This window comes from Asparagus officinalis, chromosome 8 (assembly GCF_001876935.1).
Source record: "Asparagus officinalis chromosome 8, Aspof.V1, whole genome shotgun sequence".
Taxonomy (NCBI): domain Eukaryota; kingdom Viridiplantae; phylum Streptophyta; class Magnoliopsida; order Asparagales; family Asparagaceae; genus Asparagus; species Asparagus officinalis.
Window position 1 is genome coordinate 125,607,110 of NC_033801.1, and position 20,993 is coordinate 125,628,102.

Sequence of the window (20,993 nt, forward strand, 5' to 3'; positions counted from 1 at the left end):
TTATTTTGTATACATCAAAATTTTACAATTTTCAAGAGCTATAATCGACGAATTCGTCAATTTTGGAACCTTAAATGAAAATAAATTTATTATTGTATAATCAAGTTTTTCTATTTTTGTGGGCTACAACTCACAATTCTTAACAATTTTGGTTCATTTAGAACAAATACAAATAAATTATTTCCTGACAATTTTGGTTCATTTTGAAAAAATATAAATAAATTATGTATAGACCAAAATTTGAGATTTTTATGAGCTATAACCACGAATTTTGTCAACTATGGTTCATTTCAATTAATGTAAATTAATTATGTGCATCAAAATTTGTGATTTTTATGGGCTAACGGGTTTTGACAACATTGCTCATTTTGAACAAATACAAGTAAAAAAGTATAAATCAAAATTCATGATTTTCATGAGCCACCATCCATGAATTTTATCAATTTTCTTTCATTTCGAACGAATGTAAATTTATTGTGTATAGCTTTACGATTTTCATGAGTTATAGCTCATGATTTTTGATAACTTTGGTTTATTTTGAATGAATGTAAATAAATTATGTGTACATAAAATTTTTTGATTTTCATGAATCATATACATAAAAATTTGTGATTTTCATGAGTCATAACCCACGATTTTCATGAGTCATAACCCACGATTTTTATCAATTTTATTTCATTTTAAATGAAATTGAATTTATTATGTGAACTTCAAAATTTGTGATTTTCATGACCAATAAGCCTATGACCCACAAAATTTTCTACTTAGATTTGTTTCAAAACTAAAAGCAAACTACTATGTGCAAATCAAAATTTGCGATTTTCACTTCCTACAACTCATGATTTCAGAGATTTTTCTATTGTTTTTATCGAATGTAAATAAATTATATTCACATTAAATTTTACAATTTTCATGAATTATAATCTATATTTTTTTGCCAATTTTTGTTCGGATGAAAGTAAAATTATTGTGTAAATAAAACTTTGTGATTTATGTGGGCTTACCACCCGCGATGACAATTTCCAAGTTTTATGAGCTATAATCCATGAAATTTATCAATTTTGGTTTATTTCAAAAAAAAAATTGTTGTGTACATTAAAATTTGAAAATGTAGGTATGACTCACAATTTTTGACAACTTTAGTTCATTTTAAACGAATATAAATAAATTAAGTACACATAAAATTCATGATTTTCATGAGCTACAATCCTTGATTTTTGTCCATTTTAGTTTATTTTTAACAAATATAAACTTATTACATGCACATCTCTGCGATTTTCAAAGGCAATAATTACCTAAGATTTTTAACAATTTAGTTTGATTTTAATGAAATTAAATAAATTATTTATGCATAAAAATTTGTGATTTACAAGATTTATAGCCTAAGATTCTTGTCAAAATTTTTGTTTCAAATGAAAGTAAAGTTATTATGAGTATATCAAAATTTACAATTTTTATGAGCTATAACCAACATGTTTTTTCAACTTCAATTTGTTTCGAATAATAAATTTATTATTTATTCATGAAAATTTGCGAATTTCATAGCCTACATCATATGATTTTTGGCAATTTTGGTTTGTTTTGAACGAATGAAAATAAATTATGTGTACATCAAAATTTGCACTTTTCATGATCTATAATCTAAGAATTTTGTCAATTTTAGTTAATTTCAAACGAAAGTAAATTAATTACATGTATATCAAAATTTGTAATTTTGTTGGGATATAACCTACAATTTTTTTACTTTGCTTCATTTTGAAGAAACATAAATAAATTATGTATACAACAAAATTTGTGATTTTCATAACCTATAACCCACAAATTTCGTCAATGTTAGTATCAAATCGTTCATTTCAAACGAATAAATTTATTATGTATACATCAAAATCTACAATTTTAATGGTCAACTCATGATTTTTGACCATTTTGATTCATTTTGAAAAATATAAATAAAGTGTACATAAAAAATTCATGATTATCATAAGCTATAATTCACAATTTTTATCAATTTTTGTTCATTTTTAACGAATGTAAATTTATGATGTGTACATCTTTCCGATTTTCATGGGCTATCCATGATTTTTGAAAATTTTCGTTCGATTTGAATGAATTTAAATAAATTATGTGTATTATAAATTCATGATTTGATAAGCTGTAACCCACTATTTTTGTCAATTTTATCTCATTTTGAATGAAAGTAGATTTATTATGTGTACATAAAAAATCGCGCTTTTCATGAGCTATAGCCTACAGGTTTTTCAAGTTCAGTTTGTTTAAAATAAAAGTAAATTTATTATGTGGACATTAAAATTTGTAATTTCATGGGTTACAACTTATGACTTTTGACAATTTCAATTCGTTTTAAAATGTATATAAATAATGTGTACATTAAAATTCATGATTTTCATGACCTATTAACTACACGTCAAAATTCATGATTTTTCAAGACATACAATCCATGATTTTTGCCAATTTTTAGTTCTTTTATACGAATATAAATTTATTATGTGTACATCTTTGTGATTTTCATGGGCTATAACTCATAATTTTTAAAAAAAATCGTTTGTTTTGAATGAATTTAAATAAGTTGTGTGTATATAAAATTAGCAATTCACAAGAGCTATATCCCAATATTTTAGTCAATTTTGTTTTGTTTCAAATGAAAGTACATGTATTATGCGTACATCAAAGTTCATGATTTTTTTTAGCCATAACCCACAAGATTTTTCAACTTCGGTATGTTTCAAACAAAACTAAATTTTTTGTGTTCATCAAAATTAGTGGTTTGCGTGGCCTTTAACACATGATTCAAGACAATTTTTGGTTTATGTCGAACAAATGTAAACAAACTGTGTGCATAAAATTTACAATTTTCATGAGCTATAATCTAATGAATTTTGGTTTTTTTTAAATAAAAATAATTTTATTATGTGTACATCAACCTGGAAACAGACTCTTCCCATGCGATGGTAAGGCCACGTAAATCTGACCCTTCCTAGAACCCACAATGGTGGAAGTCTCGTGTATTGGGCTACCTTTATATGACAGTGTGCGATTTTCGTGGGTTATGACCCGTGATTTTTTACAATCTTATGCATATCAAAGTTCATGATTTTCATGAAACTATAGCCCAAGGATTTTGTAAGTTTTGGCTCATTTCAAACAAAATAAATTTATTATGTGTACAATAATGTTCATGATTTTTATGGTCAACAACTTATGGATTTTTGACAATTTTAGTTCATTTTGAACTAATATAAGTAAATTTATTATGTGTGCAATGAAATTGTGATTTTTATGGCAACAACTCATGATTTTTTACAATTTTGATTCATTTTGAATGAGAATATAAATAAATCAAGTACACATCAAAATCATGATTTTCATTAACTACAATCCACGATTTTTTTTAATTTTTATACATTTCGAACAAATGTAAATTTATTGTGTACATCTTTGAGATTTCCATGAGTTATAACTTGCAATTCTTTGACAACTTCAGTTCCATTTGAATGAATATAAATAGATTTTGTGTACATATTCATAAGCTATAACCTACACATTTTTCAATGTTGGTTTGTTTCATACAAAAGTAAATTTATTATGTGTACATCAAATTTTAATTTATTTTGAATGAAAAGAAATGAATTATGTGCACATCAATATTCCAAATTTTATAAGCTATAACCCACGATTTTTGACAATTCTGATTCATTTTGTATGATAATAAATAAATTGTGTACATAAAAAAAATTATGATTTTCATGACGATTTTTGTCAATTTTTATTCATTTTGAATGAAAGTTAATTTAATATGTGTACATCAAAATTCACGTCACGAGATATAAACCATGGATTTTTCAATTTCTGTTCGTTTTGAAAAAAGTAAACCTATTATGTGTAAATCAAAAACCCGATTTTCATGGCCTATCCACAATTTTGACAAATAAATTATGTGTATACAACAAATCATGATTTTTATGAGCTATAACACAGTTTTTGTCAATTTTGATACATTTTGAATGAAAGTTAATTTATTATGTGTACATCAAAATTCATGTCATGAGATATAAAGTATGGATTTTTTAATTTTGGTTCATTTTGAAAAAGCAAATCTATTACGTGTAAATCAAATTTCCTGATTTTCATGGCCTATAACCAAAATTGTACACCAAAATTTACAATTTTTATAAGCTATAATCCACAAAATTAGTTAGGTTTGGTTAGTCTAAACGAAAGTAAATTTATTAATACATACGTCAAAATTTGCCCGTTTCATGGGCAATAACTCACGATTCCTGATAATTTTGTTCATTTTTATCAATATAAATAAATTATGCATACATCAAAATTTGCGGTTTTCATGAGCTATAAACGACGAACTTTATCAACTTTGGTTCATTTCAAAAAAAAAATTATTATGTGTATAGAAAAATTTGCGATTCTTATGGGTTATGACTCATGAGTTTTGATAGCCTTGGTCATTTTGAACGTATATAAATAAAAAAGTATACATCAAAATTCATGATTTTCACGAGCTATAATCCATATTTTTATCAAACTACATTAATTTCATGAGCTATAATCCATATTTTTATCAAATTACATTTACATTACATTTTCATGAGCTATAATCCGATTTATTAGCTGCAATCCACAATTTTTGTGAATTTTCATTCATTTCAAATGAATGCAACTTTAGTATGTGCACAATTTTACGATTTTCAAAGGCAATAACCCACAATTTTTTACAAGTTTAGTTCGTTTGAATAAATTGAAATAAGTTATGTGTACATAAAAATTTACGATTTACAAGAGTTATAATCCCAGATTTTTGCCAATATTATTTTATTTTAAATAAAAATTATTATGTGTAGATCAAAATATACGATTTTCATGAGCAATAACTAATAAGCCACAAATTTTTTAAATTCGATTGTTCCGAACAAAAGTAAATTTATTGTGTTAAACAAAATTTGCGATTTGCATCACTTAGACATGATTCTTGACAATTTTGGTTTGTTAAAACTAACGTAAACAAATTATGTGTACATGAAATTTTCATGATCTATAATCCAAGAATTTTAAACAAATTTGGTTTGTTTAAGATGAACATAAATTTTTTATGTATACATCAAAATGTCATTTTCATAGGCTAGATAATGCATGATTTTTAACAATTTTACTTAATTTCATAAAGCTATAAATAAATTATGTAAAAATGATAATTTGCAATTTTAACCCAAGAATGCAATTTTGGTTCATTTTGAGTGAAAGTTAATTTATTAAGTGTACATTACAATTTTTTATTTTTATAGGCTACAACTCATCATTTCTGACAATTTTAGTTCATTTTGAACAAATATAAATAAATTAAGTATACATGAAAATTTTCATGAGCTAGAATCCATGAAATTTGTCAACTTTCATTTATTTTGAACGAATTTAAATTTATTATGTATGCATCTTCGCAATTTTTGTGAGTCATAACTCACAGTTTTTGACAATTTGTTTTGTTTTTAATGAATTTAAATAAATTGTGTACTAAAAATTCGCGATTTTTAAGAACTATAAGCCTATAACCCACGACTTTTGTCAATTTTGTTTCGTTTCAAATGGAAGTGAATTTATTATGTATCAAAATTTGTGATTTTCATAAGCTATAACCGATAACTTTTTCTAGTTCGGTTTGCAACAAACAAAAGCAAATTATATATGCATTTATCAAAATTTGCGATTTTCATGGCCTATATCCCACGATTTTTAATAATTTTTCGCTTTTCATAAGCTATAACCCATGAATTTTGTCAATGTTAGTTCATTTCGAAATAAAATAAATTTGTTTAAGTGTACATTAAAATTTAGAATTTTTACAGGCTAGAACTCATGATTTTTTACAATTTTGGTTCATTTTGAATGAAAGTAACTTTATTATGTTTACATCAAAATTTGCGATTTTTATGGTTTATAAGCCGTGATTTTTGATAATTTTTTGTTTATTTTAAACATATATATATATTATGCATACATCAAAATTTAAGGTTTTCATGAGCTAAAATCCATGAGTCTCATATACTTTAGTTTATTTGGAAAAAATATAAATAATATATATAATGAATATAAATTTATTATGCGTACATCTTACGATTTTTATAGACTATAGCCCATAATTTTTGACAATTTTAGTTCATTTTAAACAAATATTAATAAATTATGTATACATCATAATTTGCGATTTTCATGAGCTACAATGCACACTTTTTTTCAATGTCGATTAATTTCGAACAAAAGTAAACTTATTATGTCCATAAAATTTTGTAATTTTTATTAACTATAGTCTATGATTTTTTTTACAATTTTGATATATTTTGGATGTATATAGACAAATTATGTACATAAAAATTCATGATTTTCATGAGCTAACTCATGATTTTTGTCAATTGTGATTTGTTTTAAATTAATAAAAACAAATTATATGTACATCAAATTCAAGATTTTCATGAGCAATTCAAGATTTTCATGAGCTATAACTCATAATGTTTGACAATTTTGATTCATTTTGAATGAATATAATAATTATGTGTACATCAAGATTCATGGTTTCATAAGCTATAACTCACGCTTTTTATCAAGTTTGAATAAATATAAATAATTTATGTGTACATCAAAATTTATGAATTTCATGAGCTATAACCCACGATGTCTAATAATTTTGATTTGTCTTGAATGAATATAAATAAATTATAACATCAACACCCACGAATTTCATGAGCGATTAATGCCAATTTTGGTTAATTAAAATAAAAGTATATTCATTATGAGCACATCAAATTTCGTGAATTTTATTAGCTATAACCCATGGATTTTTCAATTTTAGTTCATCTCGAACAACAGTAACTATATTATGTGTAATCAAAATTTACAATTTTCATAGCCTCTAACCCACGATTTTTTACAATTTTGGTTTGTTTTGAACAAATATAAATAAATGTGTACATCAAAATTTACAATTTTCATTAGCTATAATCCACGAATTTTGTCAATTTTTGTTTATTTTGAACGAAAGTAAATTTATTGTGTACATCAATCTTTGCAATTTTTATTGGCTATAACTCACAATTTTTAACAATTTTTTTATTTTGAACAAATATAAATAAATTATATATCATATCATATCATATCATACTCCCTTTAAAAGCACGAGTTTGGGGAAAGGTTTCCACAGTCAATATTACCCTTCATTATTTTAAATATTATATTTTAATCTTAATCTATCCTAATCCTAATTATCCTACACTAATCTCACAGGAATCAACAATTTAAAATTATTATCACTATAATAATACTATATTTGTCCTATCCCATAGCTGAACAATTTAAATTTAAAACCACTATAGTAATGCTACATATGTCCTATCCTACATAATATAGCAAATACTAATTATTAACTTCAATCCTAATCCTATGCTAATCTTACGTATTAATAATTTCAAACTTCAAGAAATAATACAATTGTTATCCACATAGAATTTATTTTGATATTAGTGCCTTCAAATCTATACTGAGATTAATAATTTGCTACTTAGACCCAATTCTTATAAGTTATTATGAAATTAGTCCTTTGAATCATGAAAACTGATATTATGTCCTTCAATTTTTATAAGCTATTTCAAGTTAATCCCTCCAATGAATAATAATTGTAGCAATATAAGTATTGAGGAGCCAAATAGAAATTTCACACTAATAACAAAATATTAAGACTTAAGTGGCTAATATTAGAAAACCCATAATATTAAAATAGGTGATTTTGATAATATGAAAACTTTCAATACTTTTCTATAATGAAAATATTTTATGATAATTTTTTAAGAACTCTAAGGATTTGTTTGATTTAGGATAAAGATAAGAGTTGCAGAAGTAATATTACAGTGAGATTTATAGTTCTCATGTTTGATAGTGACATTGTAGTTAGGAAGGATAAATAAAGTTGCAATTAAAAAAAAGAAAATTGCAGTAGATGCTTCAAGTAATTTGGTATGATTGAAACATGCAGCTTTTCTATAAGGAAATTAAACCATACTATTTATAAATTTGATGTTGAATTCTATCCTACTTCATGCAATGTCCTCTACCAAAAAAAATTAGCTACATGATTTGTTGGGAAAGGAAATTAAGATATCAACAACAATTTGAAACAAAGGTCAAAATCCTCTCTATGTTGAGAACCTTAAGGTACATGAAACTATTCCGCTGCCAATATTTGTATTGAATCTTTATTTGTTCTTTGTTTGATAGAGATTGTATTTGGTTTCTTGTGGAAAAATGCATGCACACATAGGTTTTAGTTAATAGATAGATAGTATTAATTTCCATGGGAAATGAAACTCGAAATACAAACTAAAAACGTGTGGATTGGAGATTGGTAAGAGATAAGACCAACTTAAGGATATTAATTCCTAAATAAACAAACCCTAAAAATTTTAATCCTCTCAAAACCCCTCTAAATCTAAATTATTTAATTAAAATTTGAATTATAATTGTTATCTAAATAAAACTCTATTTATAATTGTTATCCTCCTATATTATCTCAAAAATAAATGGTCATCCTCCTTTCTCCTCTCCTAATCTTAGGTATTAACAATTTTAAACTTTAAGAAATTACGCAATTTTTATCCAAATAGAACTCCATTTATAATTGTTCCTCTCACATGCAACATCTCATGCCTATATATATAGCTCAAGAATTACACAATTTCGATAGCACTTTCGTCTCCTTCAAAATGCATGCTCCTCTCATTGCTTAAAATCTATTTTTCTTTTTTAGTTATCAAACATTGTTGGGTCACGACAATATTCATCAATAATATAATTTTCTTAATTATTTCAATTGCAATTTCATTTTTTACCGATTATAAACTAAAATGTCCAAGTAAGATATTATCTTTACCGCATTTAAGAGAAACAAGTCTATCCTTATTTGGTTGCAATAAATTAAATTGTGACCTTTATATGTATACAAGTCCATCTTTTGTCATAGCCTTGAATAGAGTGTGATAAAAAGAGTTGAATTAAAGTAACACTAAAACAACTGCAACAACACGCGTGTGATAGTTGACATCCACTAATTTTAGCTTCACCAAGGGATTGGGTCGTGTGATGCGCATAAAAAAGAACACGTGTAGGGGGAAACTGCTGATCAAGTTGCACGCGACCAATTCACAAATAGTTTACGATATGGATATTAGCTCGTAATACACTACTTCATCCTAAATCTTAAGACACCAGCTTCCTAGAAAATCTACTACGGTATTCAGCAAAGACGGAGCATAATCAATGATGCTGCTTTGAGGAAATATCTTCCTAAGAAATCCATATTTATATAAGAATAACAAATAGCTCTTAAATTTATAATTTGTAGAAAACACCATAAAATTTTCAAAAAAATCACAAAAGACACCCCAAAATTAAAAAATCACAAAAAAATATGAGAATTTCAAACCATCAGTAACAATAGACTGAAAATATGAAATTAAAAATAGACCCATAAATAGTTTGTAATTCGCATAAAGCACCCTAAATATTTCTAAAAATACAAAAGAAAACCTCAAAATTTCAAGATTCACAAAACCCTTAAAGTTTCAAACACTCAAAATTCATAATTTTTTTTTATAAAAACCCTAAATTACAAACCTACATTGAAGATATAGAAATTAGAAAATTTACTACAATATCCAACAAAGATCAAGCACAATCAATGATATAATAACAAGTTGCTTTGTTGGAAATTCTTCCTAGGATATCTTTACATAAGAATTTCAAATAGCTCCTAAATTTATAATTCTTAGAAACACCCCGAAAATTATGAATAACATTTTGAAAATAAAAAATTCACAAAAAATCATGAGAATTTCAATTCAAACCCTTAATAGCATTAGACTAAAAATATAAGAATTGAAAATAGAATCATGAATAGTTTGTAATTTACATAAAGCATCCTAAAATTTTTAAAAATTGCAAAAAAACTCAAATTGAAGATTTACAAAAAAACCCGAGAATTTTAAACATTGAAAATTCATAAGTTTTAAAAAAACCTTAAGAATTTCAAACCTAACATTATATTGAAGATATAGGAATTACAAATAGCCTCATAAATAATTTTTAATTGGTAGAAAAACCCCTAAAAGTTTACAAAAATGCAAAAAAAACCCTTAAAGTTGAAATTTATAAAAGGACCTTGACTATAGCAAACCTAAAATATATTGGAAATATAAGCATTATAAATAACAAACTAAATAATTTTTAATTTGCAAAGAATACTCTAAAATTTTCAGAGATGTCAAACAAACCCTCGAAATTGGAAAATCCTAACAAAAATTCCTTCACAGATTATAGATTTATGAGGGCACCTTGAAATTTAAAACTTAACAATTATCTTATAATAAGAATTTTAAACAGTTCCTATATTTATAATTAAGAGAAAATACTTGAAAGTTTGAGAAATTGCAAAAATACCACCAAAATTCAAAAAAGTTCGCGAAAAACCATTAGAACTTCAAACCCTCAATAATAGTATAATGAAAGTATGGGGACTAAAAATAGACCTATGAGTAGTTTGTAATTTGCATAAGACACCCTAAAATTTCAAAATTTTCAAAAAAAATTCAAAAAAAAACCTTAGAATTTAAAGACAATATCAAAATTCATATTTTAAAAAAACCCTAAGATATTTAAACCTAATAGTGCACTAAAAATATGAGAATTAGATAGAGATCAATAAATAATTTACAATTTGTATAAAGTACACTAAAAGTTTCAAAAATTGCAAAAGACACATTTACACTGCTCACTGAAAATTTCAAAAATTGCAAAATCACTATCAAAATTCAAAAAAAAAAATCCAAAAAAACCACAATTCCAAACCCTCAATAACAATACATTGAAAATAAGGGAATTAGAAATAGACCTATAGTAGTTTGTAATTTGCATAAAGTACCCTAAAAGTTTTACAAATTGTGATATTCTTTGAATATTTTATAAAGTAGCTTCATTTTTTGAGTAAAGAAGGAATCTTTAGAAGGGATTTTCATGTAAAATTTTAGTATCTTTATATGCTTAAGTTAATACTTTTATCATATAAAATTATACTAGAGTTACCATTAATCTTTAGTTCATGTTTTTTAATTCTATCAATAATTAGGAACAAAATGTAATGGATCATCTTATTATACATTGTAGAATTTTTTTTATTTATATCTCTTGTGATCTGGTGCAAAGTTTGTGTTCTGTGCCGAGCTTATACAATCATACAAACCATCTTACTATTTAGGATTTCACTTTTACGTACAATATTCTTCCTCGGATCAAGCTCTTATTGTAGAAATTTATTTATATCTTTTTTTTAACACATCAAGAACAGCTTAATTGTTGTATTTTTTCTTCAAATTTAACACTATATTTAATGACTAAGATAAACGAATTGGAGATCATTTACATGAAGTTTGATGTGTACAAATTGAAAAAATGATGTTATGTATCTAAGTATATAATACTATATTGATCCGTTCCATCAAAATTTTCAAAATGTCTAAATAAAAATTATAGCAAATGCAATAATCAAGGTTAATTTCAACTCAAAATGAATCTAACTGAGTAATAGTAAAAAATAAACAAAAAAATAATTATGATATTTAATCACGTGCATTGCACGTCCATAAAAACTAGTACATCAAAATTTGTGATTTTCATGAACTATATAGCCCACGAATTTTGTCTTTTTTGGTTTATTTCAAACAAAAGTAAATTTGTTGTGTACATTAAAATTTGTGGTTTTAGGAGCTATGACTCACGATTTTTGACAATTTTGACTCATTTTGAACTAATATAAAGAAACTAAGTATACATCTAAATGCATACATCAAAATTTGAGATTTTCATGAACTATATAGCCCATGAATTTCGTCTATTTTGGTTTATTTCTAACAAAAGTAAATTTGTTATGTGTACATTAAAATTTGCGGTTTTATAGGCTATGACTCACAATTTTTGACATTTTGACTCATTTTGAACTAATATAAATAAATTAAGTATACATTAAAATTCCTAATTTTCATGAGGTACAATCCACGATTTGTCAATTTTCAATCATTTCAAACGAATGCAGATTTATTATGTGTACCTCATCTTTGCGATTTTCATGGGTTATAACTCATAATTTTTGACAATTTTGGTTTATTTCGTGCAAAAATAAATTTATTATGTACACATCAAATATTGCCATACATATTTACAAAACGAGTGATTTTACACGGTAACTTGTCTATGTTCATTTAAAATTACTTGATCATATTTTAATGATCCTGAATCCAAATAAGAGGAATTGAATCAATGACTCTCTTAGAGTATTTTGTTCCTCTTCCCCCTTCAGGCCTAGTAGTTGTAGCTAATATTTAGTTAGGGTAACCTTAGGCCTTATGGTTAAGATCTCCTAAGCTCCCGAAGAGGTCTGTACCAGATTCAGATCAAACACTTTTATCAGGTTAAGCTATACTTGCATAAGAAAATATTTTATATTGTAGTCTTCCGATCACGACTTGTACGAATAACTATACAAATCAGTTGTCATTATTGACAATAAACTTGGGGATTCTAAATTGTGAACTTCAGATGGTCTATAATCCTTTTCAGCTATAAAAGATATGCATATTAAAGAAAGAAGAGTTACTAGTGAATAAGTACCCTAAAGATCACCCATTTTTTAGACGAATACCCTGAAGTTAAAGTCATCAAAACTTGCCCCAAATTAACCCAAAAAAGGAAAAAAAAAGTACCAATTTTTGGTACAGTTACGTACAAGGGAAGTATTTCCCTGACCTGGAAGGAGGATCAGCGAAAGTAGAATAATCTTGAAACACATCAGCAATCATTTCACCACCACCTATCCGTAAAGTCAACAGTGTTAAGGCAGTAAACAATAAGAACTTCTAGAATAATCCAAGCACCTAAAAATAATTCCATCACAAATATATGTAGGTAACCAACAAGTGGTACGGGCAAACTTTTCCTATGCGACACAGAATTATTTTCTTACCTAAATAAGGAGGCATCTCTTCAAGAATTTTGCATTTTCCATACAAGATACCAATGCCGGTAGGTCCACACATCTGTTATGCAACTATGACTTTCAAACAATAACTTCCTAAGGATAAAACTAGAATTTATTCTTTGTTAAAGGTTAGACAAACCTTGTGAGAAGAGGCAACAAGAAAATCAGCATCGAGTTTCTGCACATCAATGACCATGTGTGGAATACTCTGACAAGCATCAACAAGAACTTTTGCACCAACATCATGAGACCAAGCCACAATTTCATTAAGAGGCAGAACAGAACCTAGAGGAAAGGACATTCGATGTAATTGGTAAACTTGACATTAAACCATAGGCATTCCATTGTTACCACCAAGAAGAATTGCTTAATATGTGAGATATATAACAATGAAAAAATTTAAATAAATAAATGCATAATCAAGCAGTAATAAGAACCCCATTCTCAAGTTTAAAAACTTGGAGATATGTAAGCGAAAGAGGTACATGGAGAGAGACTTTTCAGATTTTCTGCTAACTAAACGGAAGACTAGAAATAGGGTTATGACCACCATGCATGCATGCATGCATGCATGCATGTATCTGTGTGTGTACGCGCCCATGCTCCCATGATTAGACAAAACTACCACTTCCTAAAAGTTTGAATACAATGGCATAAGAGACCCACCAATTCAGACATTTATATGAAATGATATGGTTCATCAAATGTGTAAATAGTGAGCAGATCAGAAAATACAAAGATGTTATTAGGATGGAGCTTTTAATTGTCGACAAACATGGGTGGCAAGGGTCCATACTGAGTACTCATAATATCCATTAGAAAAATAAAATTGTCCAGGAAAAATATTCACTACGAGAAGATGAATTCAGTCCCAAAAGCTAATTCATAATATCCAGACCCTGCTAAGCTTTTGTTATAACTTGAATCTTGAAACCTTTAAGAATTTGTAAAACTGTAACTATACTAAGGATAAAACTAAAAAGCAACAACTCAACTATTGTCTTCCACCTTCTAGTTCCATAAGGCAAAACTTAGTAAAATTTCATCACACTTCAAATTTAGATATGAATGCATATCAAACGTAGTAAATAATAGTAACTAAAAAAGAACTAATACACAGGTAATACCTCGAGTGTCATTATATTCACTCAATTGCATGAATTATACAGATGGAGAAGAGGTTTAATCGAGTACTTGCTAACCCCATCGCATATAATTCCGCCTGCATCGCCTTTCTAAGATACAACAATAATTTCAACAAACTCCTTAAATTTAAAATTCTATTAACTAGTGTAGTGAACGTCAGTCGCATGTGGAGATAGTTTTCCCATATTTTTTTAATCAATTTTATGAGTAAAAATAAAGATTATAGTATAAAAGTTTAGAATCAATTGCAGTAGGAATGATAGTTTTTGACATAATTTTAATTTTAATATATCAACTATAGTTTAGTTTTATTTTTATTTTTTACTTTAATCATTTGCTAATAAGTTTTGATTATAACATGGGTTAGCATTTAAACATTATATAGTGATAATAGCATTAACTAGGAATTATCAAAATTGAAAGGGCAAAAGAGTTATTTAACATGGCTTAGCAGTTTATCATTTGATAAAAAATATAATTGATAATGGGCATAATTGAGAATTATCAAAACTGAAAGGGCAAAAGAGGCAATCAAAAGTTTTGACATAGCAATCCTCTTTCATATGTAGTATAGATAAATAATTTTTAGGATGAGTTCTTTTATTTTACTTTCATGCCTCCGCAAAGTTGGACAAACCTTGAAAAACTCCATCTCCTCCCATAGCACAAATTCCACATCTTTGGGTTAGGAAGATATGTGCGTCTTCAGTTGACATCACTATCTCACCTTCATCAATAGAGCAATCCCTCACTTCACTTGTTTGGTATATGTTGTTCATCGTTCTTAGTCCTCACATTGAATTAACCTACTTTTCACATATTTGAAATAAGAAAAAGCATTTAACATAAACATAGAGATAAATGGTGTACAATGGAGAACTTGCATCTCCACCCAGAATGTGCGCACAATAGACAGGAGAGTTTCCTCCCACTTTTCCTTGAAGTTGGATATAATCATATCACTATATAAGAAGTATGTAACTAAAGCTTTTGGAGGGTGGGATATCTCCTTGCTCTTGCTGCTTTTTAGGCTTCCTTCGAGTTAGATGATTATAAGACAAGACATAAGAGAAGTTTTTTGCTTCCCTCTTGATACACTTCTAACATGAGTCCCTCTCTCTCATTTTTTGTCTTTCCAGGTTCTCAGGAGTGGTTGATCTCGAAATGCAAAACCATGTCTCCCATCCTATTCCGTCAAAATTTTTGGCTTTCAATTTTTCTAGACTAGTTTACTGGCCAAATTACTTGTTTGGTATTTTTTGTACACCCATCTAAACAATTTGATATTTTTTTCTACCTCCGGTGACATTTTGATTTTTTTTTTTTTTTTTGCAGAGCAAAATGTGCAATTAGACCCAAAACTTTGTCGCCAGTGAAAAAACCACGATACCTCTTTCCTCTTAGCAATTTTTGGCCTCTCAAGCTCTCTCTTCACTATTTTTGGAGGTAATAACCATACTCTACCCTTTGTCCCAAAATTTACATCCTTAAAATAGAATCAACATTCTTGGATAAACTTGGGCATAAGATATTATTCTTATACCAACGTGCCACATAGTCTTCCAGCACTTTCCTCATGAATAAGATAGTAGTAATAGCTATCACATTAAGTTTCACGGCTTCTTTTTCGTCAGCGGCAAAGTTTTGAGTCTAATTGCACAAGCTTAGAAAAAGATAACAAAACATCGTCGAAACTAGAAATAATACCAAATCGGTAAGCAGGTGTACAAAAGATTCCAATCTGGTAATTTAGCCTCAGTTTAATTTTGTCGATGCTAAATGTTTTCATGAGCAGATCTCTAAAACATATTGTGAACCTCTCCTTAGGGACTACAACTCTTGCCAATTAGAATCTAATTTTCAAGTGCTTGCTCTTCTTATAGACACAATACAATTACTCCTAAATCTTTACATTCAGAATATTCCTAGTGGAACTACATTTTCTTTAGTTGGATTTCAGACTAATTAGGAGTCCTGATCCTATCAAAAATTTAAAAAAAAACAGTTACTAGTTAGAACTAATCATGTTAAGAGTACACTATAATAAATCAATTTTTTCACAAAACTTACCCCAAAAACTTAGGCAATCAGAAGTCCCTAAGAGCAGATAATATATTATCTATAATGAACTGCAGTAACTCCAGATTTTTCTATAAGACCTACAGAGAGAATATTTTTAGTGTACTTCAACCCATAATTATAACTGAAAGAGACTTCACTGAAACACTCAACATGCACCTATCCAAGCAAAGATGATAACTGATAATGCAGAACCAACTGCCAAAAATAGACACTTTTTAGTGTGAATTTAAGTATAAATTTCACAATCAAAGATGTAGGTATCTATGAACTTTAACAAGAAAGAAATAGAAGCACAATAATCTTTAAAACTAGAACTTGTAAAAAATTAATGAACGGATTAAACAAGAAACCTACCTAGTGTATTTGAGACATGATGGGTAACAACTAGCTTTGTGTGTGACGATAGAAGTTTCTTTAACTGCTCAATATCAGGAAATTCTTCTTCATTCAGACCAACATATTTTAAAGTTGCGCCGGTTCTTTGAGCAACTAGCCTCCATGGGGCTATAGCACTGTGGTGTTCTGCAATTGTAAGCAGTATCTGAGAAAAAATAACATATAAGATAACAAAAAATTATAATTATATATCTAGAAGCATGGGAACCGGAATTTAATAGAACAACTTCCAAATAATATGCAGACTGAAAAGGTTTGGACAAAAAATGTTGAAGTGCTAAAATAACTAGCTGTACAAAGATCACCTCATCCCCAGATTTCAAGTTTGAGAGACCCCATGAATAAGCAACCAAATTGATAGCTTCAGTAGCATTTCGAGTAAACACGATCTCTCTGTATTCTTTAGCATTGATGAATTTTGCAACTTTTGATCTTGCTAGCTCATATGCATCAGTAGCCTTTGCACTGATCTCAACAGAAAAAAGACATTAAGCATGTGTGATATAGTATTGCACCTAAAACTTTACTAACACCTGGCAAAATGGAAGTTAAAATTTCAAATCTACAATGTACTCTAGATATTGTCATACAGATTCAGCAAAAAAAAAATGATTACACTAAAAATCACAATGTTATGCAGGTTAAAAAAAACAAGCCGGTCATACAAAAAATCATAACAAGTAGTCTGTGTGAAGAATATTGATTAAGAACCATATCATGCTGTAATATAAAAGAATGTTTTTGAGTTGACAGGAAGTTGTTTGACATAATTCTAAACAGATGACACAGGAGGGAGCTGGAAAGAAGTATAGATGTAAAAAATAAGCACCATTCATCATCATTATGGAAACCGATATGTGTGCTCTTCTTATTGAGGGCAGCTTCTCAAACCAAAGGAAAGCTGTTCAAACACAAATGAAAAGGATATAATGAACCTACCTTGTTACATCAAACAGGTCTTAGCTCAATTTTGTGGTGACAAGATCAACCCCTGAGGGGATATCAGAAAAAGAAAAGACTAAATCAAATTAATGCTTCATCATTGGCTAAGCAAAGAAGAAGGGGAAAACAAGCAGTAAAGTCTGCTGCTCATCACTTTGCTCACTTTTCATAAAATTTTAGGAATTCCAGATTAACTTGGACTTCTTATGTAATGGCATTCAGGCTACTTTTGTTTCTTGCAGATGTTCTTCGAACTTCGAAGATAACTACTTGTGATGTATTAACTAGTAATTTTCCTTGAAAAACTTAAAAGCTTTAACCAAGTCTCTCCTTTATGAGAATTCTTTGGACTTCTATAATTAAATGCACAAGAGTAACCTGGAAAAGTGTTGAATAAAAATGAAAAGAACAATTTTTCAAAACAGCCCCATTTCATTTTTTTTTTAAATCGACTCATTTTTTTATTTACCAAAACCGACCCGTTTTTTGCCACGTCAGCCTAATCACCCTCCTAAACAGTCGGGGTTTCCAACCCCGACTATTTAGGAGGGTGTTAAACCCCAATTAGAAGCCTTAAACCCTAAAAATTTATGTCCTAAATAGTCGGGGTTGGCAACCCCGACTGTTTAGGAGGGTGATTAGGCTGACGTGCAAAAAACGGGTCGGTTTTGGTAAATAAAAAAAATGGGTCGATTTTAAAAATAAAAAAAATGAAATGGGGCTGTTTTGAAAAATTGTTCAAATGAAAATCATTTGCTGGAAGGACATACAAAGAGAATCAAGGGATAGTGATAAATGAGCTCAGTACACTTTACAGTCTGTATGACGATCATAAGTAGTTTAAAAAGATGAAAGGAAAGAGAGTACACAGTTACAAATAAACCCAGAGAGCTCTACTCAATCATCATAGTATCTTTCTGATAAAATTGATGCTGCAACTGTTATAAAGGCATCAAAGAAGGATTAGGAAATCTGAAACTCAAAAAAAACCATTATACAACTAATCTTGCTCACTGGTCAACAGTAATCACCATAACCTTTATCCTTCCATTGTTTTCTATGGTACCAAAAATGAATCCACACTAATATAGAAACTGCAAATTGCAAGCGTAGCCTAACACAGTGCATCTAACTAAAGTGATGATAAAAACATATTAAGTGGGCATGACCAGAATTCCATAAGCAGAAAGTTCAAGAGTATCACGTATATGCACCAACAAAGCCGCGTCAAGAGGACGAGTTTTGATGATGGTATTCAAACGAAGTATCCTTAAATGGGAAGACCAAATGAACTCTAAATTCTCATCTAGCTAATAGGAGCTTGACCTCCGGTCTAAAACTCCAAAATTCACAAAACAATCAATTTGGACGATTAAATATTTTGTAAACAAGATCCATTTGCGCATCCACGTCTGCAAATCCACTATTGTCCAAATACAAACCATAGTACTAAAATGTCTTTCATGATGTAGTTTGGATGGTCGAAAACCATATTCTACCACATAAATCCTTAAAGCAATCAAACGTTATAAAATTATCTAATTCTACTCCGATTCAAAAAATTTCCTCGTTAGAATTGAGACAACTAACAACACGACATCAATTACTACCTCAAGTAGTGGACGCCGCGATGAACATTCGAGTTATACAGCTCGTAGTACTCATTCAAAGCCTTGAGAACCGAATCAGGCTTCTTAGACGCCGTCGCGTTATCAAAGTACACCCGATTGAATCCATTATCAGCCTACAACCACTCAAAAACCTCAGCAAACGATTCCACCGAAAATCAACTGAAGTCAAACTAAATTCATGGGAAAATCAAGAAAAAGACCTGATGGAGGGTTGAGAAATCGCGCCTCGTGATGTCACCGAGGGAGAGCGAAGGCGTGGCGGCCGACCTCCCGTATGAATAGCCGGCGGACGAGAATCCCCGGAGGTTAGAGCCGATCGTCATAAAATTAGGGTTAGGGTTTCGTATTCGGGGCTTCGATCGAGAGAGGAGATGGTTAGATAGAGAGGGAGGAGGAGAAGGCGAAGGGAAGTGCGAGAGAGCAGCCATCGTTCGCAGGGGATGAGAATCACGTTGGTTGAAACTCGAGAGGAGGCTTTTATTGGGATTTTATGACACGTGGCATTGACATTGTGTCTGTTTGCTGTTCCCTTGGTCGTAACGGGTCGGATGCGGTTCGGATCGCACGGGATCCAGTCGGAGGTGGGCGCTTGGCACTCGCGAGCCAAGTACCCGCCGTGGGAGAATTACCCGTTTAGGCGTCGGTATCGCGAGCCGGTCCGCTTTTAGGCAGGCCAGGCCACTCGTCCCGGCTTGTTGGGCCCGCAATGTTTACATTATTATTCCCCACAAAAGTGATAATACTTTTATCAACATGAATCTATATAATTTGTAAACTAGTTGAACTGAAATTTGATCATAGGCAACAAAAAAGTTGCATAGTTTGTAAATATTAAAATAACTTAGGTAATTCTATAAAAGTATTAACAAAATTATTGATCTTCATGTTCATAAACTACTAAATAATATTTTTTCTATTTTTTATAATTGTCACATAGTTAGTTTTGTATTTAAACATAATTTTTAAGTGTTAACAATACCTAAAAGACAATATAAAGAACAATTTTAAAATAAAATAAAAAGCAAAAAATTACAGGTTATGGGTGGGCCGGCTTATATCATGTCTCGTTCCCTTTTTTCCTAGGCTCGCGAATGGAGCCATGAGCTGGCTCGTCTTTCCATTGATCTCGCATGGGCTAGCTCGGCTTGCTGCCCATTCCTATCTACAAGAACCGATTATAAATATAGTACACAGGCTTTACATGTGGATGTACTCATTTCATGTTTTGAAATTTTGTCATTAATGGGAAAATGGTGATGCAAAATTTAAAATAATATAAATTTTTAAATTAAACAATTAAAATTTTGTACTAATAAATGAAATATGCATAAAGAATTGTATGAATTTTTATTGTGATTTGGACAATTATATAATTTATTCATAAAATTACAACTTCTAAATAATTACTAGCAGGGGTGTAGCTCAATGGTAGAGTATTAACTTCGTTAGATTAACGGTACGAGGATCAATACCCTGGATCTCCGTTTTTGTTAAGGGCCAATTTGGTTATTTTTCTACAAAATAGGAAAAGGAATCCATGAAGTAGAAAATATTTTTATTGTTTGAAAATGGGTTTGATAAAACTGTCATATTTCCATCCCCGTTTCAGAAATGGTTTCAAGGAAATCAACCCGCTTTAAGGAAAACTAAAGAGTAGTTTTCCAATAATTTGGTCTTGTCCAAACAAAAGAAAA

General features: G+C 29.2%; 1 protein-coding gene across 3 annotated transcripts in view; it reads right to left on the reverse strand.

The window, feature by feature from the left end:
• The window catches only part of LOC109819714 (cysteine desulfurase 1, chloroplastic-like), a 33,910-nt gene extending 14,180 nt beyond the window's left edge, over positions 1-19,730 (reverse strand). For all 3 annotated transcript variants that reach the window (XM_020385548.1, XM_020385549.1, XM_020385547.1), the window contains exons 1-7: positions 19,500-19,730; positions 19,279-19,412; positions 17,032-17,191; positions 16,685-16,871; positions 13,242-13,387; positions 13,088-13,160; positions 12,871-12,934 (exon numbers count right to left, since the gene is read on the reverse strand). In XM_020385548.1, coding sequence (XP_020241137.1) covers positions 12,871-12,934; positions 13,088-13,160; positions 13,242-13,387; positions 16,685-16,871; positions 17,032-17,191; positions 19,279-19,412; positions 19,500-19,727 — 992 coding nt within the window. In that variant the 5' untranslated portion in view covers positions 19,728-19,730. The remainder of the gene's footprint in view (positions 1-12,870; positions 12,935-13,087; positions 13,161-13,241; positions 13,388-16,684; positions 16,872-17,031; positions 17,192-19,278; positions 19,413-19,499) is intronic.